This window comes from Rhinatrema bivittatum, chromosome 7, assembly GCF_901001135.1.
Source record: "Rhinatrema bivittatum chromosome 7, aRhiBiv1.1, whole genome shotgun sequence".
In the NCBI taxonomy this organism is placed as follows: domain Eukaryota; kingdom Metazoa; phylum Chordata; class Amphibia; order Gymnophiona; family Rhinatrematidae; genus Rhinatrema; species Rhinatrema bivittatum.
In genome coordinates, this window is record NC_042621.1 from 32,219,102 (window position 1) to 32,243,482 (window position 24,381).

Genomic DNA, 24,381 nt, shown 5'->3' on the forward strand with positions numbered 1-24,381 from the left:
CTTGTTTTTTCACTGTGATGGAGGCCATTCAAGAATTGATTGATCTTGAGTGGTGCGCCTTGGAGGCTAATTTCAAAGAGGTCGGGTTTTGGAAGGCCAGTATCCTCTGGATCCGGTGGTGAGAGAGTGTTTACGTTTTCTGAAGCTGGATGCACGTGTTTGTGCAGTCTCCAAACGGATGACTATCCCTGTGGAGGGAGGAGCGGCCTTGAAAGATGTACACAATAAGAGGATTGAAGTTATCTTTAAGCAAGCCTTTAAAGCAGTGGCACTGACCTTGCAGATCGCTTCTTGTTGTTCCTTGCTGGCTTGCTCTTGTTTCCTTCTCTCTCAGAAGATCAATGTCTCTGGGGTGAATTTCAGGGCAGTTATGGAACCAGCAGCTGCCTTGTTGGAAGATGCAGGCTGCGATTTGGTCCACACCTCAGCCAGAGGGGTGGCTTTGATAATAGTAGCCAGGCGGCAAATATGGCTGAGAAATTGTTCGGGTGATTCAACCTCCAAGGCTAACCTCAAAAAATTGCCCTTTAAAGGCTCGATTTTGTTTGCGAGCGAGTTGGAAAAATTGGCCAGTAAGTGGGGTGAATCACTGGTTCCTCAATTGCCAGAGGATAAGAAACAGGTGGTCATGCTAGTGGATCCAAGTGTTTTCGACCCTATAGAGGAGCGACCTTTCAGAAGACTTGACCATTCGGGAGGTCGCAGTCCTTTCGTTCTAGACAACCCAGAAGGGGGTACGGGCTTGGGTAGTGGAATTGCCCAAGCCTCCTAATGAAGGTTTGCCGACCCACCCCCGGGAACAGGAGATAGGGGGACACCTCTTTCTCTTTTATCAGAGATGGGTTGAGATTGCAATGTTAGTCCTGGAAGTGATATGAGAAAGATATGCGCTGGAGTTTCGCAGTGTTCCTTGGGACACGTTCATGGTGTCTCCCTGCCACTCCCCACAGAAGAAGCAGGCGGTGGAGGATACATTATCAAGGCTCCTCAATCTGAGGGCTGTAGTTCCTGTATCCATGTCTCCAGAAAATATGGGGCGCTATTCCATTTATTTCATTATGCCCAAGAAGGAGGGCTCCTTTCATCCCATCCTGGATCTCAAAGGGGTCAACCATCATCTGCGGATGACTAATTTTCGTGTGGAAACTTTGTACTCGGTGATAATGACTATGCAGTCTGGGGAATTTCTGACCTCTATAGACCTGTCTGAGGCGTATCTTCACATTCCCATCCAACTAGAGCATCAACGTTTTCAGCGTTTTGCGGTTCTGGGTCACCATTATCAGTTTCAGGTGCTGCCTTTTGGTCTGGCCACCGCTCCTAGGTCCTTTTCCAAGGTAATGGTAGTAGTTGCAGCAGAGTTGAGAGAGGATGGGATCCTAATACACCTGTATTTGGATGACTGGCTGATTTGGGCTAAGTTGCTGGAAGAGAGCCGTCTGGAGACCCGCAAGGTGATCTCCCTGTTGCAGGAGCTCGGGTGGGTGGTGAATCTGGCCAAGAGCAGTCTTCGGCTTGCTCAGCTGTTGGAATACCTTAGGGTTTGGTTTGACATGAAACAGGGCAAGGTTTTCCTGTCGGAAGTTCTTATTCAGAAGTTAATGGCACAGCTGCATTTGTTGATGAACACTCTGCGCCCGACTGTATGGTCCTACCCACAAGTGCTTGGTTTAGTGACAGCAACCCTGGAAGTGGTGCCGTGGGCAAGGGCGCATATGCATCCTCTCCAGCACTCCCTGCTGTCTTTGTGGAGTCCGCAGTCTCTGGGCTATCAATTTGGCTCCACTTGCCGATGGAGGTCTCCTTCCAACTGCAGTGGTGGCTACAAGTGGATCATCTAAGGAAGGGAGTTTCCCTAGCATCTCTGGACTGGCTAGTACTCACGACAGACGAGAGCTTCCTCGGTTGGGGAGCCCACTGTCAGGAACTGACAACACAAGGGAGTTGGAATGCAGAAGAGTCTCTCTGGAACATCAATCAGCTGGAAGCCAGGGCGGTCTGGTTCACATGTTTACAGTTCGGCGGCAGGGCCAGATAATGTCGGACTGTGGCTTATATCAATTGGCAGGGAGGAGCAAGAGCCAGCAAGTGTCACAGGAAATAGATCAACTTATGGAATGGGCCCGAAGTGCATCTCCAGATGATCTCAGCCCTGCACATAGCAGGAAAAGACAATGTAAGAGCAGACTTTCTAAGCAGGGGGAGTCTGGTCCCAGGAGAATGGGCATTGTCAGATGAGTCATTTCAGCTGATTCTGGATAGCTGGGGTCTTCCGTTTTTAGACCTGCTGGAGACGACTCGCAATGTGAAGGTTCCTCGATTCTTCAGTTGTAGGAGAGGTCTAAAGTCATTGGGGATCGATGCTCTTGTGCAGGAGTGGCCAGAAGACATAAGAACATAGAAATTGCCATGCTGGGTCAGACCAAGGGTACATCAAGCCCAGCATCCTGTTTCCAACAGAGGCCAAAACCAGGCCACAAGAACCTGGCAATTACCCAAACACTAAGAAGAACCCATGCTACTGATGCAATTAATAGCAGTGGCTATTCCCTAGGTATAATTGATTAATAGCCATTAATGGACTTCTCCTCCAAGAACTTATCCAAACCTTTTTTGAACCCAGCTACACTAACTGCACTAACCACATCCTCTGGCAACAAATTCCAGAGCTTTATTGTGCGTTGAGTGAAAAAGAATGTTCTCCGATTAGTCTTAAATGTGCTACTTGCTAACTTCATGGAATGTCCCCTAGTCCTTCTATTATTCGAAAGTGTAAATAACTGAGTCACATCTACCCGTTCAAGACCTCTCATGATCTTAAAGACCTCTATCATATCCCCCCTCAGCCGTCTCTTCTCCAAGCTGAACAGCCCTAACCTCTTCAGCCTTTCCTCATAAGGGAGCTGTTCCATCCCCTTTATCATTTTGGTTGCCCTTCTCTGTACCTTCTCCATCTCAACTATATCTTTTTTGAGATGCGGCAACCAGAATTGTACACAGTATTCAAGGTGCGGTCTCACCATGGAGCGATACAGAGGCATTATGACATTTTCTGTTCTATTAACCATTTCCTTCCTAATAATTCCTAAAATTCTATTTGCTTTTCTGCAGCACACTGAGCTGACGATTTAAAAGTATTATCCACTATGATGCCTAGATCTTTTTCCTGGGTGGTAGCTCCTAATATGGAACCTAACATAAGAAACATAAGAAAATGCCATACTGGGTCAGACCAAGGGTCCATCAAGCCCAGCATCCTGTTTCCAATAGTGGCCAATCCAGGCCAAAAGAACCTGGCAAATACCCAAAAACTAAGTCTATTCCATGTTACCATTGCTAATGGCAGTGGCTATTCTCTAAGTGAACTTAATAGCAGGTAATGGACTTCTCCTCCAAGAACTTATCCAATCCTTTTTTAAACACAGCTCTACTAACTGCACTAACCACATCCTCTGGCAACAAATTCCAGAGTTTAATTGTGCGTTGAGTAAAAAAGAATTTCTCCGATTAGTTTTAAATGTGTCTCATGCTAACTTCATGGAGTGCCCCCTAGTCTTTCTACTATCCGAAAGAGTAAATAACCGATTCACATCTACCCGTTCTAGACCTCTCATGATTTTAAACACCTCTATCATGTCCCCCCTCATTCGTCTCTTCTCCAAGCTGAAAAGTCCTAACCTCTTTAGTCTTTCCTCATAGGGGAGCTGTTCCATTCCCCTTATCATTTTGGTAGCCCTTCTCTGTATCTTCTCCATCGCAATTTTATCTTTTTTGAGATGCGGCGACCAAAATTGTACACAGTATTCAAGGTGCGGTCTCACCATGGAGTGATAGAGAGGCATTATGACATTTTCCGTTTTATTCACCATTCCCTTTCTAATAATTCCCAATATTCTGTTTGCTTTTTTGACTGCCACAGCACACTGAACCGACAATTTCAATGTGTTATCCACTTTGACACCTAGATCTCTTTCTTGGGTTGTAGCACCTAATATGGAACCCAACATCGTATAATTATAGCATGGGTTATTTTTCCCTATATGCAACACCTTGCACTTATCCACATTAAATTTCATCTGCCATTTGGATGCCCAATCTTCCAGTCTTGCAAGATCCTCCTGTAATGTATCACAGTCTGCTTGTGATTTAACTACTTTGAATAATTTTGTATCATCCGCAAATTTGATAACCTCACTCGTCGTATTCCTTTCCAGATCATTTATATATATATTGAAAAGCACCGGTCCAAGTACAGATCCCTGAGGCACTCCACCTTTTACCCTTTTCCACTGAGAAAATTGACCATTTAATCCTACTCTCTGTTGCCTGTCTTTTAACCAGTTTGTAATCCACGAAAGGACATCGCCTCCTATCCCATGACTTTTTAGTTTTCGTAGAAGCCTCTCATGAGGGACTTTGTCAAACACCTTCTGAAAATCCAAATACATTACATCTACTGGTTCACCTTTATCCACATGTTTATTAACCCCTTCAAAAAAATGAAACATTTGTTAGGCAAGACTTCCCTTAGATAAATCCATGTTGACTATGTCCCATTAAATCATGTCTTTCTATATGCTCTACGATTTTGAACTTGAGAATAGTTTCCACTACTTTTCCCAGCACTGAAGTCAGGCTCACTGGTCTATAGTTACCCGGATCGCCCCTGGAGCCTTTTTTAAATATTGGGGTTACATTGGCCACCCTCCAGTCTTCAGGGACAATGGATGATTTTAATGATAGGTTACAAATTTTAACTAATAGATCAGAAATTTCATTTTTGAGTTCCTTCAGAACCCTAGGATGCATACCATCCGGTCTAGGTGATTTGCTACTCTTTAGTTTGTCAATCTGGCCTACTACATCTTCCAGGTTCACAGTGATTTCGTTCAGTTCGTCTGACTCATCACCCCTGAAAACCATCTCTGGAACTGGTATCTCCCCACCATCCTCATTAGTAAACACGTAGGCAAAGAATTCATTTAGTCTTTCTGCAATGGCCTTATCTTCACTAAGAGCCCCTTTAACCCCTCTGTCATCTAATGGTCCAACCGACTCCCTCACAGTTTTCTTGCTTTGGATATATTTTAAAAAGTTTTTATTATGAGTTTTTGCCTCTATGGCCAACTTCATTTCAAATTCTTTCTTCGCCTGTCTTATCAATGTTTTACACTTACCTTGACAATGCTTATGTTTTATCCTATTTTCTTCAGATGGATCCTTCTTCCAATTTTTGAAGGATGTTTTTTTGGCTAAAATAGCCTCTTTCACCTCACCTTTTAACCATGACTGTAATCGTTTTGCCTTAAGAAGAAGAAAAGAAAAATGCCAAACTGGGTCAGACCAAGCCCAGCATCCTGTTTCCAACAGTGGCCAATCCAGAGGCCAATCCAGTGGCCAATCCAGGCCAATCCAGGCCATACTGGGTCAGACCAAGCCCAGCATCCTGTTTCCAACAGTGGCCAATCCAGGCCAAAAGAACCTGGCAAATACCCAAAAACTAAGTCTATTCCATGTTACCATTGCTAATGGCAGTGGCTATTCTCTAAGTGAACTTAATAGCAGGTAATGGACTTCTCCTCCAAGAACTTATCCAATCCTTTTTTAAACACAGCTCTACTAACTGCACTAACCACATCCTCCGGCAACAAATTCCAGAGTCTAATTGTGCGTTGAGTAAAAAAGAACTTTCTCCGATTAGTTTTAAATGTGCCCCATGCTAACTTCATGGAGTGCCCCCTAGTCTTTCTACTATCCGAAAGAGTAAGTAACCGATTCACATCTACCCGTTCTAGACCTCTCATGATTTTAAACACCTCTATCATATCCCCCTTCCTTCCACCTTTCTTAATGCGCGGAATACATATGGACTGCGCCTCTAGGATTGTATTTTTAAACAATGTCCAAGCCTGTTGAACACATTTAACCTTTGCAGCTGCACCTTTCAGTTTTTTTCTATTTTCCTCATTTTATCAAAGTTTCCCTTTTTAAAATTTAGTGTTAGAGCTGCAGATTTACTTATTGTCCCCCTTCCAGTTATTAGTTTAAATTTGATCATGTTATGATCACTGTTGCCAAGTGGCCCCACCACCATTACTTCTCTCACCAAATCTTGCGTTCCACTAAGAATTAAATCTAAAATAGCTCCCTCTCTTGTTGGTTCCTGAACCAATTGCTCCATGAAGCAATCATTTATTACATCCAGGAACTTTATGTCTCTAGCAAGTCCTGATGTTACATTTACACAGTCAATATTGGGGTAATTGAAATCTCCCATTATTGGACTGCCAAATTGGTTTGCTTCCCTGATTTCTCTTAGCATCTCATCATCTGTCTGACCATTTTGTTCAGATGGATGGTAGTATACTCCTATCACTATACTCTTACCCAACACACATGGGATTTCTACCCATATAGATTCTACTGAGCATTTACTCTCTTGTATGATCTTTATCCTGTTGGATTCTATACCCTCCCAGACATAAAGTGCCACACCCCCACCAAGTTGATCCTCCCTATCATTGCGATATAATTTGTGCCCTGATATAGCACTGTCCCATTGGTTATCCTCCTTCCACCAAGTCTCTGTGATGCCAATTATGTCAATCTAATCATTTGCTGCTATACCCTTTTCTATATCCCTTTCTACTCTCACCAGCTCCCGGTAGCTGCCTCCCCGTCCCATCCCCTCTGCCGGGGCTCCCGAGGCCCAATCGGGGCAGGAGCCCGCCCTGCTTTCTAACAGCGAGCTGTGCAGAGGAGGCAGACGGGAATCGAACACCAAATTCAAAAAAGGAAAAATAAAGAAGGAAGCGAAGCCCTACGCACGCGGTGAGTCTGCCGCGCCCCCAACAGGCTTCCCGGCCTATCAGAGGGCGTCATCGGAGGATTTAAATCGGTCTGACCTCCCAGCGGCGTCCCTTTCTACTCTCACCAGCTCCCGGTAGCTGCCTCCCCGTCCCATCCCCTCTGCCGGGGCTCCTGAGGCCCAATCGGGGCAGGAGCCCGCCCTGCTTTCTAACAGCGAGCCGTGCAGAGGAGGCAGACGGGAATCGAACACCAAATTCAAAAAAGGAAAAATAAAGAAGGAAGCGACACCCTACGCACGCGGTGAGTCTGCCGCGCCCCCAACAGGCTTCCCGGCCTATCAGAGGGCGCCATTGGGGGCTTTAAATCGGTCGGACCTCCCAGCGGCGTCGTGCGCCCGAAGGAGCGCGACTTAAGGGGCCTGCCCCTTAGTGCGCCCCTTTGTTTGCCTTAGTTAGGATTCAAAATAACTTTTTACTTCGCTTCTCAGCCTTGCCTCTGCAGTGTGACACGCTCATCCAAACCAACACAGTTGCAATCTTGCCGCCTCGGCCTATTGCCGCCTCGTCCAGCTCTCATCCATCCACTTCCAGCGCTCATCCTTCCATGTCCAACTCTCATCAAGCTCTCATCCTTCCACGTCCACCGCTCATCCTTCCACGTCCAGCGCTCATCCAGCGCTCATCCTTCCACGTCCAGCTCACGTCCAGCGCTCATCCTTTCACGTCCAGCGCTCATCCTTTCACGTCCAGCGCTCATCCTTTCACGGCCAGCTCTCATCCTTCCACGTCCAGCTCTCATCCAGCACTCATCCTTCCACGTCCAGCGCTCATCCTTCCACATCCAACTCTCATCCATCCATTTTCTGCTCTCAACCAAGCACTAAGGGCTTCTTTCCGCTCAGCTAACACTCTTCTACAGGGACAAGCACCTTTCAGACATCATTAATTCATCCTCTTCTTCGATATCTTATTGGGGCTCCAATCTTACTCATGTTCCCTATCCCCACCATAAAAAACCTATACCATAACCGTTTTAAACGCACTGATCCTACAGTCCCCCAACCTCAGCATCTGATACCAATTATGACATCCCCAATCACTCAATTCCTTGGGCTTTTGTTCTTCACACTATCACTCTTTAACGCCCAATCAATTTCGAAAAAAACACATTTAATCAATGACTATCTCCTGGACTCACAACCGGATATATGTGCAATAACTGAAACCTGGTTGAAACCCACAGACCTAGCCCTGATAAATCAACTACCCATTCACCTCTATGATATCTATTCAATTCCTAGACCTAAAAAAAGAGGAGGGGGACTCTGCTTAGCTGCAAAAAAAAAGCTGAATCTATCTCTTCAGATTTCCATACATACCTCACGTCTGGAATTTGCCCTCTTTAGTTCTAAACATCTCCAAATTTGCTTACTCTACTCTACGCTCCACCTGGCCTCCTAGACTCTGATCCATCTCCTATCATCGAGCTCATTGCCAAACACATCAAAAATGACACCCCAGCAGTCATCCTGGGAGACTTTAACCTGCACATTGATGCGATCCCCCTATCCTCCAACTGCGAAATTCTATTATCATCCTTCAAGGCTATGGGCTTCTCACAAATCGTTAAAAGTCCCATGCATAAAGCGGGGCACACACTGGACCTTATATTCATAAACTCTGGCCTTACTCCCTCTTCCCCCCTTCTTTGCTCCCCGATCCCATGGTCAGACCACCTAATGATCACAACGGATCTCTGTATCAAAGACAACCCTTCGCCAGTATCCACTAAAACCACAATCCACTATAGGAACTCTTGCTCTATGGAAGACCTTACCTCTCACTTGTCAAGGTTAGTGAGTTCCGATGATCTTTCAGATGCAGAAGCAGCCATCTCTACATGGCACAGCATCACAAACAAGGTGGCAGAAAAACTCTGCCCCTTAAAAACCAAAGAGCTCGACCCATCCTGTAAAAACAAAAAACCATGGTTCACTCAAGAACTAAAAAACATCAAACTACAACTGAGAAAAAAAGAACACGCATGGCGGAAGAGGCCATCCAACGGTATACTAAATGAGTATAAAACCCTTATGCACAGTTATAGAAATAACATCCTTCGCACAAAGAGAGATTTTTATGCCCACAAAATTCACAATTTCTCCTTTGATGCCAAAGCACTATTCTCTTATGTCTCAGAGCTCACAAAACCCACCTCCCCAGTTATCCCGGACAATCAAGCTTAATCCAGATGCACTGAACTTGCACAATTCTCCGAAAACAAAATCCTGAAGTTAATAGCACCTCTGGCTATGCATAATACAGAACCTCCTCCTTCTCTTTTCTCTCCCCCCTCCAGCCAGAAAGCAAACCTAGAATCATTCGAACCCACCTCCACACTTGAAATTGAATCTATTCTCAAAAAGATGAAACCCTCCAATCATCCGATAGATGCCATTCCATCCAAATTTCTACTCGCCATCCCAAACATCATTGCGAAGCCCTTAGCAGAGATCATCAACCGTTCGTTAACCCAAGGAGAAGTATTTATTTTATTTATTATTTTTATTATACCGAGTTTCATGATAGGAATCACATCAACCCGGTTTACAGTTAACAATGTGTGTAAAGGCAGAGAGTAACATAGTAAAAACATTTCCCAATTCAACATCAAATATAGTCTGAAACTAAAAAATATTATAACAATATTTAGGATGTGAGAAAGTTACAAAAAACAAGGAAAAATAACTAGGATCTGAAAGGGGGAGGAAATTGAAGAAAGAAAATTAACATTTTAGCCAACTGTATCAATTAATAAATATGTATAATATTATAAAAATATAGATGTGTAGCAAAAATGTCCAAATATGATACTGTTGTGAAGTATAATAATATGTTGCTGTGACTGCGTGGGAAGTTAGTGGGTTTTTTATTACAGTTCACTAACTTTTGTGTTTGTGCTGATGGGTAGAGAATTTAATCCAGTTCTGGGAAAGCTTTTTTAAAAAGCCAAGTTTTTAGTCTTTTCCTAAAAGTTGGAGTGCATGGTTCTTGTCTTAAGTCCGGTGGGATAGAGTTCCAAAGGATTGGACCTGCTGATGAGAGAGCTCTTGAACTGTAGGATTTATGTTGGTAGGTTTTGGCATGTGGAACCTGAAGTGATTCTTTGTAGTGTTCCCTGATGGGTCTGGCGGATGTGTGTTTTTTAAAAGGGATTTGTAGGTCGAGTTGAGTGTGTTGATGGATGTTCTTATAGATAATCATGATGGTTTTGTACATAATTCTGAAGTGGATCGGTAACCAATGAAGGTCTTTGAGGATGGGGGAGATGTGGTCGATTTTCCTGGAGTTTGTAAGGATTCTGGCTGCTGTATTCTGTACCATTTGTAGAGGCTTGGTGTAGGAAGCTGGGAGGCCAAGTAGTAGAGAATTGCAATAATCTAGTTTGGAGAAGATTATTGCTTGCAGTATTGATCTGAAGTCATGCGCGTGGAAAAGTGGCTTTATTCTTTTCAAAATATGTAATTTGTGGAAGCAGTCTTTGGTAGTTCGGTTAATGAATGGTTTGAGGTTAAGACGGTTATCTAAGATGGCTCCTAGATCTCTTACATGGGTGGTTTGAAGGAGGGTTGGTGGCTTTGAAGTGTGTTGTTGTTTTCAGGTGCTATAAGGAGATATTCCGTTTTCGACGCTATAAGGAGATATTCCGTTTTCGACGCATTAAGGACTAGGTTTAGGCTGGTGAGGAGGTGTTTGATTTCTAATAAGCAACTATCCCAATATTCCATTGTTATAGAGATTGATTCTTTTATAGGGATCACAATCTGTACGTCGTCAGCGAAGAGGAAGTGTTTCAGGTTTAATTTTGTGAGTAGTTGACAAAGTGGCAGAAGGTATACATTAAATAGAGTGGGTGAAAGGGATGAACCTTGTGGCACCCCTCTGGTGGAGGGGTAATATTGGGATTCTGTATTATGAATTTTGACCCTATATCCTCTGTTTTCCAGGAAGGTTTTGAACCATGTTAGTGAAGTACCTGTCACTCCAATATTTGCCAGTTGTTTTAGAAGGAGGTAATGGTTGACAGTGTCAAAGGCCGCCGAGAAGAAGTAGCATTTTGGAAGGAATTTGATCAAAAGGGTGTGATGAAGGTTTCATTTTCTTCAGCACCGATTGTATCTCTGTGACAGTGATGGGTTCGAATGCGTTAAGCTGGATATCTTTGTTTGGGAGAAGGTATGTGTTATCTTGAGAGCTAGTGGTTAGTGACAACTGATTGAGGAGGTCAGAGATTTTTTTGCTGAAATGAAGAGCCAGTTCGTCTGCTTTGGTCTGAGAAAGTTCGGGTGGTATGTCAGGAGTGATAGGTTTAGTGAGATTGGAAACGAAGGCGAATAGAGCTTTTGAGTCAAAGATTAGGTGATGAACCTGACGGGCATAGTAGTCTCTTTTTGTTTTCTGTGTGATGCTTTTGTATTGGTGGAGCGTGTGTTTGTAGTCTGAGAGTGAGGCCGGTGAAGGGGCTTTGCGCCATTTTCTTTCTTTCTGCCGAAGTAGTTGTTTGAGCTTTCGCAGTTCATCGTTAAACCAAGGTTGTCTTTTGGATGCCTTTGAAGAGTGTTTTTTGGAGATCAGTGGGCAAAGAGTGTTTGCTAATGATTTTGTTATTTTGTACCAGACACGCTAAAAATAGCAACCCGCAGACCCAGCCAATTTTCACCCCATCACTAACCTACCGTTTATCGCCAAACTTATGGAGAGAATAGTCAATAAACAGCTGTCAGAATTCCTAGAAGACCACAAGATTCTCACATCAACCCAATTCGGATTCCGCAAATCCCTCAGTACGGAATCCCTCTTAATCTCATTTACAGAGTCCTCTCCGGACTGGAGAAAAAGACCCCCTACCTCCTGGCACTTCTAGATATATCTGCAGCATTTGACACTGTAAAGCACTCGATCCTCATCACCCGGCTCTCAGACATTGGCATATCTGGATCAGCCCTCGAATGGTTTAGATCATTCCTTACCAATAGAACATACAAGGTTAGAATAAGCAACAAGGATTCTCACCCGGTCAAGTCCACTCTTGGAGTCCCTCAAGGATCCTCCCTCTCCCCAACCCTGTTTAACATCTACCTTCTACCCCTGTGTCATCTGCTCTCAAGCCTAAAGATCACTCACTTTATATATGCTGATGACGTCCAGATTCTGCTGCCAATCACTGAATCTTTATCCAACACCATCAACTTCTGGAACAAGTGTCTACAGTCCATAAACTCCATCCTCACTAGCCTCAACTTAGTTCTCAATACTTCAAAAACGGAACTTATGCTGATCAATTTCGATGACAACTTTCAGGCCGCCAACAATCTAATCACACCAAGTTGGATCCCACCCACACAAGTCAGAGACCTGGGCGTCACCATCGACAATAAGCTGAATCTCAAACAATTTGTCAAAAACACAACGAAAGAATGCTTTCACAAACTACACATATTGAAAAAGCTGAAACCTCTCCTCCATTTTCAGGACTTTAGAACAGTCCTCCAAACAATTCTATTCTCAAAAATTGATTATTGCAACTCTCTAGTAATTGGCTTACCAGCTATCACAACCAAACCATTACAAATGTTGCAGAACTCGGCTGCCAGGATTCTAACTCTAGGAGAGGAGAACATATCACACCGATTCTAAAAAACTTCACTGGCTCCCTATTAAACTACTTACCATAGTTACCAAAGTACTTACCATAACCCACAAGACCATTAATTCCCAAACTTCGCAAGATCTAAGTGTCCCACTTCGTCCCCACGCATCACTAAGACCTATCAGAACCAGCTACTTAGGCACTCTATATGCACCTCCAGCCAAGTCACTACTTAAGAAACGAGCGTTCATGACTGCCAGCCCTGCTCTCTGGAATGCCCTCCCCACGGACCTTGGGCTAGAAACCTGTAGTCGAACGTTCAGAAAGAAGCTAAAAACTTGGCTTTTTACAAAAGCCTTCACTTAAAGGTCTCATTCACTCATTCTTCAGACCCCATTCACGTTAGAAGCCTGTCGCCATAGCCCTTAATTCTCCTGTTTAGCTCTACTTTTCTGTTGTTTAGCTCTACTTTACTTCAATCCGCACCCATGCTTATTAAGTCTGTTTTAATTCCGACTTAGTTGATTGTTATTTATTTATTTGTTTCTTGTAATAATTTTATAATTTATTTATTTGTAATGTCATAATTTTATGATTTTAAATTTAATTTCTAAGTTGTCCTCAGCTCTATCTATAAGTTCTCAGCATTATCAATAAGTTCTTATGATGTTGACATGTTATTTGTACCCTCTTGTTTGGACAGAATGTTCGATGTAATTTCCAACTTTGGTTCTGTGGAAACCGACGTGATATGTACCAGTACATGAACATCGGTATATAAAAGCTCTTAAATAAATAAATAAATAAATATACACTCTAACTCTCCCATTTTACTTCTTAGAATTCTGGCATTGGCATACAGACATTTCAAAGTGTGGTTTTTGCTTGTTTTAACAACCTGCTTTTCAGTTGTTTGGGATAATTCAGAAATCATTAGGTTTGGTGATTTTTTACATATAGGCATATGAACATACAGTATTTGCTTTTAATGGAACCTCTCTGTTGGGATGCCCTAACTCTCCTGTTTCATTAGTATCCTTCAAGGATACATTTTTCCAAACCATGCACTGCTGAGTGACTGTCTGCTTTCCCCCTTGTTCTAGTTTAAAAGCTGCTCTATCTCCTTTTTGAAAGTTAGTGCCAGCAGCTTGGTTCCACTCTGGTTAAGGTAGAGCCCATCCTTTCGGAAAAGTCTCCCTTTTCCCCCAAAGTTTCCCCAGTTCCTTACAAAGCTGAATCCCTCTTCCCTGCACCATCGTCTCATCCACGCATTGAATCTCTGGAGCTCTGCCTGCCTCTGGGAACCTGCACGTGGAACAGGAAGCATTTCAGAGAATGCCACTCTGGAGGTTCTGGATTTCAGCTTCCTACCTAAAATCCTAAATTTGGCTTCCAGAACCTCTCTCCCACATTTTCCTATGTCGTTGGTGCCCACATGTACCACGACAGCCGGCTCCTCCCCTGCACTGTCTATAATCCTATCTAGGTGACGCGTGAGGTCTGCAACCTTCGTACCAGGCAGGCAAGTTACCAGACGGTCCTCATGTCCACCAGCCACCCTGCTATCTACATTTCTAATAATCGAATCACCAACTATGATGGCTGGCCTAACCCTTCCCTCCTGGGCAGTAGTCCTGGGAGATTTGTCCTCAGTGCGAGAGGACAATACATCACCTGGAGAGCAGGTCCTTGCTACAGGATCACTTCCTGCTACACCAGGGTGATGTTCTCCTACTGGGAGACCTTTCTGATCCAAGCCAGCACTGGGGCTGCCAGAATGGATTTGGGACTTGGCTACTGTGTCCCTGAAGGTCTCATCAATGTACCTCTGTCTCCCTCAGCTCCTCCAAGTCTGCTACTCTAGCCTCCAGAGATCGGACTTGTTCCCTGAGAGCCAGGAGCTCTTTGCACTGAGTGCACACATACAATCTATCACCAGTGACACTCAATGCAAAAGACTGGAAAGCCCCCCTCTTGCTGCTGGACTGCTGCCTTCATCTTAGTATTATTGAGTTCCTAGTTAAGTTTAGGATACTAAGGGAGTTGGAATGAGAGTACTTTAAATTTACAGGTGAATTTAGTAATTAATCAGCTAGTGTCCTACAAGGGGATGATTAAACTTTCAATAAGGGCTGGTACAATATTATCTAAAACATAAGACCCTGTGATTTTTAATGAGAAAAGTGTCTTGTGCCTAAAAATCAGGGATTGAGTGGGTGGGAAAGACAGACACTAGAATTAACTATCTCTGGCTTGCTTATTACTTCAGACACACACAAACTCTAAAGAATATATCCCTTAATTTCACCTTTCACCAAACTTTTATAAGCTCAAAAATTTCTGAAAACTATACTTACCAATCCTCTTAAACCACGATTAAATTAATCTTCACTCAGTCAAAGGAAGGATTTGAGACTCGTGCGCCTAATGGTGCGCACTTTCGGTCCTCCTCTACTGCAAACCGTGCGGGGCCTCTGGAAGCTGGGGCGTGGGAGTCAATCCCTGGATCGCTTGCGGTGACCTCTGGACTTCTCTCCTGGGGGATGCTAGGAGCAGTATGCAGATGAGCCTTCCGGTCCTCCTCTACTGCAAACCGTGTATGCCTTTCCTCCGTGCCATGTTGGGCAGGTTGATTCGGAAGGTCGAGCGCCACAGAGAGATGGTGCTCTTGGTTGTTCCAGATTGGCCCAGGAGACCATGGTATGTGGGTCTACGATGACTCCTGGTGGACTCGCCACTTCGACTTCCGGTACACAGGAATCTGTTGCAGCAGGGACCTGTTCATCACGAAGATCTGATTCAGTTTTGTCTTATGGTATGGCCCTTGAAAGCACTCGCTTGCTGAAATGTGGATACTCTGCAGCAGTAATTTCCACCTTGCTAAGAACTAGAAAGTTCTCCACTTAGCCTATGTGTAGGTTTGGCGAGTATTGGAGGCCTGGTGTGAGGATCGAGGTGCTCTTCCTTGTTTGGTCAAGATTCCGTTCATTATGGAATTTTTGCAGGATGGACTGTAATGGGTTGGCTCTTAATTCCTTAAAGGTACAGATAGCGGCTCTCTCTTGTTTCCGGGGTCAGGTGAATGGTGGATACTTGTTGGCTCATCCTGATGTGGCTTGTTTCCTGAAAAGTTAGAAACATCTTCGTCCTCCCTTGCGGTTCCCGGTGCCCTTGTGTAGTCTTAATTTAGTGTTGGATTTCTTAGCGGACCTTTGCGACATTGTTTCTTGTGGTGATTTGTTCTGTGCGTAGAATTTCCGAGCTGCAAACCTTGTCTTGCCGGGAGCTGTTCCTCTGGGTGACTCCAGGGGTAGTACAGCTGTGTACCACTTTTATGATTATCTCGTGCTGTTGTTGGTTGATCCTTATTTTTATGTCTTTTTATTGTGTGTGTTTTGTCATCAATTTTAATTTTATGTATGTTTTACTGTAAATTGCTTAGGCCTATTTTGTGTTAAGCGATTAATAAATTTTAATAAATACAAATACAAAATACTGTTCCTTCTTTTTTTAACTGAAAGTGGTCTCTGATTTCACTTGAATCAGTCCATTTCCCTGCCGTCTCTAGACAGGGAAAGAGATACAGAGGAATATTGTCTGTTCCTATCAAGAGACATATCGTCAAGTATGTGAAGGTTACTAAGCCTTTACGGAAGATGGATTGCCTGTTTGTCCTCCACGACATTTGCCGAGCTGCGACATGGTCCTCCTTTTACACACCTTACTATCGTCTGGATGTGCAGATACGGGAGGACGCAGCCTTTGGACGTGTGGTTTTGATAGGACTGCGGGTAGCCTCCTGCCCTATTCGGATGTAGCTTAGGTACATCCCACTGGTCCTGGATTCATCTGTCCAGATGCTAAGAAATGAGAAATTACTACTTACCTGATAATTTCCTTTTCTTTAGGATGGTCTGATGAATCCAGCTTCCCGCCCTTGGCTGACGAATGATTGTGTTATGGTCCTCCTGCGTAGCTACCTGTTACAGGGATTACTGGTAAGTGTTAATCCAGTCCCTAGACTAGTGTTAATACATTTCTTGTCTGAACTCCGTGCTTCCTGTTGGCTGGGTATTGAACTTTAATCGAGTTTAATCAACTTTAATCAAGTTTTTTGCTAGTCGTGCCACAGTTTGCTTTTGAAGAGAATACTGGCAGGCTGATGTCACTGAAGGGGTATATATATACCGTGAAGTCAGTTTGCTCCGTCTCCATCTGCTGGTAGAGATGCATAACCCACTGGTCCTGGTTTCATCTGACTATCCTAAAGAAAAGGAAATTATCAGGTAAGTAGTAATTTCTCATTTAATAGAATCACAGCAGTCCTGATCCATACACAGTATCTTTATTGCCCTTTCTCGGAATGGATGCACAGCTTGTGCCAATGAAACTAAGGGCTTAAAAAACTGAGAATGGGAAATAGTTCCTTCAGAGTAAGGCCCTTAATTTCTGTTTGGTATAACTCAGCAGTCAAAAAAATTAGAAAACCTAGCTTCTCCAATTGACTTGTTTCTCTTTCCCTGTCATTAATAAACATTTCTCTTCTGTGTGCTTATTTCCAGAAGCGCTTGTCTTGTTTGCTGCAGACACTGGGGGATTTATTGTCACAAAATAAATTCTGTCGCTCAGTCTTCTGTCAAGAGCTCTGGAAATTGGAGGTGAGAGAGAAGAGTGTTTGTACAGCGTTGCATATGTCGAGTAGCGCTATAGAAATGTTTAGTAATAGTAATCTCCATTGTGCACATGGAAGAAAATCAGGCTGTGAATATCCAGTACCCTGAACTGCAGCCTTTTTAGGGGTGGGAGTTCCACCTTTCCCAGCAGCAGTAGTAATATTTTCATATAGTATTTGCTTTCTGCCATCACAGCACTTTAGAAGCACACATCCAAATATCCATATGCTGGTCACAATTGCTTTTGAAGGAGGAAAAGCATCATTATTATTAGATCCCTATTCTCGCTTACCAGGGGTCAGACAAATGAAGGAAGCCCCCTCTTCTTTCTTCCTTTATACATGGACTAAATCAAACATGCTTAGGAGAATCATAACTGGTACTTCTCTCTGTCCACTGCTTTCTTTATCTTCAGTCTTATATTTAGTTTGTTCCATTCATATCTGTTTTCTCTGTTTATATTTTTGTCACTTTTGTCTTTGAAATCCTTTATATATTGTATCTTTTGTTTGTGTTTTGTTTGATATTTGATTTTGTACACTGCCTTAAACATAGGAAAGGCAGTTTTATAAATAGAGTTGAGTTGAGCTGCCCTACTTTGCTTGGTGATGGTCTGTAGGAAAAACCTTTCCTCTAAGCTGACAGGTTTGATGATGACCCAATATTCTTTGGAAATTCTGTACCATTATGTCAGATGGGATGTGTTCTAGCCACATTATAATTTTTGTTTCTCCTTGTAGAAGCCCTTAGTGCTGGAAGGTGTGTGGCTCCTTCACAAGGAGAATATTGTGGGTCTGGAGATGTTGCTGGACAGGTAATACACTCATTAAAGGGTTTAGAGAGATTTTCATAGGGTGTAGCCAGATGGACTCAGAACAAATGGGTATAGTATGCTCGTTCTAGCAGTTGGAGACGGATCTGACGTCAGCACGGGTATATATACCCCCACAGGAAGTGAAGCAACTCAGTAATTTCCGTCTCCAAAGCAGTTTGGAGAGCCTGCACGCTCGCAGAGCATGTTTTCCAATACTACTTACTAAATTTCTACAGGAACATCGAGCCCCGCACTCCTGCGGTGATACCCTCGGGTCCCTCCCCCAGTTGAGTTTCCCGGGGTGATTTCCGCGATCCCTCGGAGGTCTAGGCCTCGGTCCGGTGGCCGAATCGCGGCAGGGATCTAGCCCCCGAGCGAGAAGGGCTCGGGTCGGGCTGAGAGGCGCCTTGGTCCCGGCGTGGACTTAGCCCCGAGCGAGACGAGTTCGGTGGCTTAGAGGCAGCAGGTGCATTTCCCCAAACGCGGCGGTGAAGGTATTTCCCCTCTCCCCCCGCAGCCGGAGACTGCCCGGGTTCCAACCGGGAAGCGCCGAGGATCAGGTAAGGCGTATATCTCTTACTTTTGGTCTCCGAGGGACGAGGATCGGCGGCGTTGCCTGTATGCGGCACGCCGTGAGGTCGCCATTTTGTCGGCCTTGTTCAGGTACTGAGCGCCCATGATAGGCGCCTGTATATGACTAAGCGCATATTATTGAGTTGAGCGCATATTGTATATCATTGAGCGTATATCGCTGACCGCATATTATTGAGCGCATATTGTATATCATTGAGCGTATATCGCTGACCGCATATTATTGAGCGCATATTGGATATCATTGAGCGTATATTGCTGACCGCATATTATTGAGCACATATTGCATGTTATTGAGCGTATATTGCTGCCGCATAATATTAAGCGCATATTGTATATTGCTGCCGCATATTATTAAGCGCCTGTTCTTTTCAGCGCATATTGCTGCCGCATATTATTGTGCGCCTGTTCTATTAAGCGCATATTGCTGCCGCATATTATTGAGCGCATATTGATGCCGCATATTATTGAGCACCTGTTGTATTAAGCGTATATTGCTGCCGCATATTGTTGAGCGCATATTGTATTAAGCGCATATTGCTGCCGCATATTATTGAGCGCCTGTTGTATTAAGCGCATATTGCTGCCGCATATCCTTGAGCGCATATTATATTAAGCGCATATTCTTCAGCGCTACATTCATAAGCCGCGATGGAACATCCGAACGCCCCAGCGTCTCCAGCGGTGGCGCCTCCTGATTCCGGCATTAAAGCTCTCGGCCTCTGCTCAGCATGCCAGCTTAGAGCCACGCACAGCGAGGAGCCAGACTCCCTTTGTGCCCAATGTGAGGAGGCAGTGGGAGCCTCGGGCCAGGACCAGTCTCAACCGAGGTTTGCTGACAGTTCCCCAGGGGCCACCCCGGATCTAGCGGGCAGTCTCGAACAACCTGGAATCCTGGGGGACCTGGTACCCCGACGACTAGAGACCGCTTCCATTTCCTGGGTAGATCTCTCTAAGGGGATTCATGCCTTTGTACAGATGCAATCAGCTTCCCGTCCAGGCCCTGCTGCTCCAGCTGATCCCGCCCCTGGACCTTCGCGCCCTTATCGTGGGCACCCGCCTCCGAGCAGTCCGGTTCAGGTGGACCCTGATGTCTCGGAGGACGAGTCCGAACCCCCTGAGGAGGGGGAACTTCCCTCGGGGATTGAGCCATATCGAACCATGAGGCGGTTCTTTCCCAAGGAAGTTCTCTCCGACCTGGTATCTCAGTGCCTGGCGGAGTTGGCTATTACAGGTCCCAGCACTACGGTGCCCTCTATGCAGAACCCTCTGCTGGAAGGTCTTCGTCCTACAGCCCGCCATTTTCCCTTCTTGCAAGCAGCACAGCAACTGATAGATTTGGAATGGGCTGCACCAGCGGCCTCATTCAAAGGGGGTCGGGCCCTGACGGGCATGTACCCCCTGGAACCGGCAATCAAGGAGATGCTGGCGTGCCCTCAGGTAGACGCCTTGGTTAGCGCTGTGGTCAAGCGCACTACCATTCCAGTCGAAGGGGGGGCGGCCCTCAAGGAGCCTCATGACTGGCGCCTGGACGCCATCCTGAAACAGACCTTTGAGGTGGCAGCTCTATCTTTGCGGATCGCAACCTGCTGCACAGTGGTGACGCGTTCCTGTTTGTCACAGGTCAGGAACAATGCTCCGGCAACAGACATGGAGTCAGCTCTCTCGTTCCTCACGGATGCCGCATCCGACCTAGTCCGTACAACAGCAAAGGGGTCTCATCCTCCGTAGCTGCCAGGAGGCAGCTCTGGATACGGAATTGGTCAGCCGATGCTCCTTCGAAGACACGCCTCACCAGAATGCCCTTTAGGGGTTCTTTCCTGTTCGGCAGCGACCTTGATAAACTGGCCAGCACATGGGGCGCCTCTCCAGTACCTCGATTGCCGGAAGATAGGTTCAAAAGTAACCAGCGCACCTTCCCGAGGCCCTCCAGAGGTAGAAGTTCCCAACGCTTCACTCCCTATAGGAGTCGCTACCAGGCACCTCGTCCTCAGGCCAGGAACCAGTCCTTTCGGACCAAGCAGCATAAGAGGGGAGCCGGCTCGGGGTCACGGCCCTGCCGCGCCTCCCAATGAGAATCAGCCGATCCATCTGGGGGACGGAGCCATAGGGGGCAGGTTAACCCTCTTCTACCCCAGATGGGTCGAGATTACGTCGGACCAGTGGGTCCTCGCCATCATCCGAGAGGGGTATTATCTGGACTTCCATCACCTCCCTCCGGACAGGTTTGTGGAATCTTCGTGTCCAATACACAAGAAGGCAGCATTGGAAGCTACCCTGGTGAGGCTCCTGTCCTTGAAATCCATCATCCCAGTACCTGCATGGGAAATGAATTCTGGACACTATTCCATTTATTTCATGGTACCCAAGAAAGAGGGCACTTTCCGGCCCGTGTTGGACCTCAAGCCAGTCAACCGATACTTAAGGGTCCCGAGGTTTCGCATGGAAACTCTGCGCTCAGTCAAGACCACAGTACAGCCAGGAGAATTCCTCACGGCCTTAGACTTGTCAGAAGCCTACCTGCATATCCCGATCCATCCGGATCATCAGCGCTACCTACGCTTCAAGGTTCTGGGACGCCACTTCCAATTCCGGGCTCTGCCCTTCGGGTTAGCTACGGCGCCGCGGACCTTCACCAAGGTGGTCGTAGTGGTAGCAGCGGCGCTCAGACGGGAAGGAATCCTTGTCCATCCCTACCTAGACGATTGGCTGATTAGGGCAAAATCACGAGAGGAGAGCCATCGGGCAACCGACAGGGTGATCGCCCTTCTGGAAAGCCTGGGATGGGTAGTCAACCTCAACAAGAGTTGCCTACAGCCTTCCCAATCACTGGAATACCTGGGAGTCCAGTTCGACACCCAGGCAGACAAAGTCAGTCTCACTACCAAGAGAAGGTTAAAACTTCAGACGCGTCACCGGTCACTGATGGGAGCCGGCCGGCACATAGCTTGGGATTATCTGCAGGTTCTCGGCCTCATGGCATCCACCCTGGAAGTGGTACCCTGGGTAAGGGCCCATATGAGACCTCTGCAACACTCCCTGCTTTCTCGCTGGAGCCCCTCTTCCGGAATTATTCCGTGCATCTACCTCTGCCAGCCAGAGTGCGGACCCAGTTACGGTGGTGGTTGCAGTCCAACCACACGAGCAGGGGGTCGAAGATGTCCTCCCCCACGTGGATTCTGCTCACCACAGATGCCAGCCTGAGCGGATGGGGAGCACACTGCGAAGAACTCACCGCACAAGGGCGGTGGAACAGGGAAGAGTCAAGGTGGAACATCAACTGTCTAGAGGCACGGGCAGTACGGTTAGCCTGCCTGCAATTTGCTCACAGACTGCGGAATCGGGCAGTCAGAGTGATGTCCGACAACGCCACCACGGTGGCATACATCAACCGTCAGGGCGGAACCAGAAGCCGACAGGTGTCCCTAGAGTTAGCCCCGCTGATGGCTTGGGCAGAGGCGAATCTTCAGGACATCTCCGCCGTCCACATTGCCGGGAAGGACAACGCCACGGCAGACTTCCTCAGCAGAGAAAGCCTAAATCCGGGGGAATGGCAGCTGTCGCCCACAGCCTTCCAGATGATTGTGGATCAGTGGGGGATTCCGGACATGGACTTACTAGCGGACAGGTCCAATGCTCAAGTACCCAGATACTTCAGCCGCAAGTGAGATCCGTTCGCGCACGGGATCGACTCCCTGGTTCAGCCATGGCCTCCCGGGACCCTGCTATACGCTTTTCCTCCGTGGCCTCTGCTGGGCGCCCTTATCCACAAGATTCAGAAGCACCGGGGCCTAGTTCTTCTAGTGGCACCAGACTGGCCAAGAAGACCCTGGTACGCGGACATGAGAAGACTACTGTCAGGGGAGCCCCTTCCCCCTGCCTCCTCTCAGGGACCTGCTACGTCAAGGTCCCATCCTCCACGAGGATCCGGCTCAATTCTCTCTTACGGTCTGGCCATTGAGAGGGCTAGGCTGAGGAAAAGAGGTTACTCAGAGCCAGTGATAGATACTCTCCTCCGAGCTCGCAAGTTTTCTACATCCCTCACCTACGTAAGGATCTGGAGAGTATTTGAAGCCTGGTGCGACACTCAAGGCACCAATCCACATGCGACCACTATCTCTATTGTTCTGGATTTCCTGCAGGATGGGCTTCAGAAGGGTCTCTCCCTAAGCTCCAGCAAGGTTCAGGTGGCTGCGCTGTCTTGCTACGGTCCCAGGAGGGATGGCACACCATTGCCACGCATCCAGATGTTTCTCGCTTCCTGAAAGGAGTCAAGCACATTCGTCCGCCACTGAAGTGGCCAGTGCCCCTGTGGAACCTCAACCTTGTTTTGGATTTCCTCGCGGGATCCACCTTCAGACCCCTTCGGGGCCTGTCTCTGTTCTCTAACTTTGAAGATGATGTTCTTGCTGGCAGTGTGTTCAGCACGCCGCATCTCAGAGCTACAAGCGCTGTCCTGCCGTGATCCCTTTCTCAGAATCACTCCTGAGGCGATCCATCTTCGCACGGTTCCCTCCTTTCTACCTAAAGTGGTCTCACAATTTCACCTTAACCAAACCATATCCTTGCCTACCACGGCGGGTTGGAAGAAATCTGAAGAAGGGCGTTTACTACGCCATCTCGACATCGGCAGATTGCTGCCCAGATATCTGGAAATGACACAAGAAGTACGAAAGACGGACCATCTGTTCGTCCTGCACAGCGGAAAGAAACAAGGTGAAGCGGCCTCTCGGCCCACTATCGCCCGCTGGATTAAAGAAGCTATCAGAGCAGCTTACGTAGAGGCCGGGAAGTCACCGCCTCTACAAGTCAAGGCTCATTCTACCAGAGCCCAAGCAGCATCTTGGGCAGAATCCAGGATGCTGTCGCCTGCAAAAATATGTAAAGCGGCGACATGGTCCTCCCTCCATACCTTCTCCAGGTTGTACCATCTGGATGTCCAGGCCAGGGAGGACACAGCATTTGCAAGGGCAGTCCTACGCAGTCCTCAGGCAGCCTCCCGCCCAGGCTGGGAGTAAAGCTTTTGTACATCCCATTTGTTCTGAGTCCATCTGGCTACACGCTAGGAAATGTTGAGATTACTTACCTGATAATCTCCTTTTCCTTAGTGTAGACAGATGGACTCAGCATCCTGCCCGGCTGCCGGTATACATGGGTTCACTGATTCAAGGTAGGCCATGTCATTTTCTTACTTGAGTGTCCCCTTTGCCAGGTATCGACGTCTTCTGGTTGTGAATGCTGGTGGTCTCCAGCTCCTATCAATCGGTCAGGGGAATCCTGTTTCACTAATTTCATTGATCGTCAGTACACATACATCCATAACAGCTTTTGCAAGGAAGATTACTGAGTTGCTTCACTTCCTGTGAGGGTATATATACCCGTGCTGACGTCAGATCTGTCTCCAACTGCTAGCACGAGCATACTATACCCATTTGTTCTGAGTCCATCTGTCTACACTAAGGAAAAGGAGATTATCAGGTAAGTAATCTCAACATTAGTGCATATAGGAAAAAAATAACCCATGCAGTAGTTACATAATGTTGGGTTCCATATTAGGAGCTACCACCAAGAAAAAGATCTAGGCATCATAGTGGATAATACATTGAAATCATCGGCTCAGTGTGCTGCGGCAATCAACAAAGCAAACAATGTTAGGAATTATTAGGAAGGGAATGGTGAATAAAATGGAAAACGTCATAATGCCTCTGTATCGCTCCATGGTGAGACCGCACCTTGAATAATGTGTACAGTTCTGGTCACTGCATCTCAAAAAAGATATAGTTGCAATGGAGAAGGTACAGAGAAGGGCAACCAAAATGATAAAGGTGATGGAACAGCTCCCCT

General features: G+C 46.2%; 1 protein-coding gene across 1 annotated transcript in view; it reads left to right on the forward strand.

Annotated features, from left to right (window-relative positions):
• FANCA (FA complementation group A) overlaps positions 1 to 24,381 on the forward strand; it is a 522,319-nt gene that overhangs the window by 96,437 nt on the left and 401,501 nt on the right. The window contains exons 5-6 of the mRNA XM_029608211.1: positions 17,022 to 17,117; positions 17,873 to 17,946. Of these exons, the coding sequence (XP_029464071.1) occupies positions 17,022 to 17,117; positions 17,873 to 17,946 (170 nt within the window). The remainder of the gene's footprint in view (positions 1 to 17,021; positions 17,118 to 17,872; positions 17,947 to 24,381) is intronic.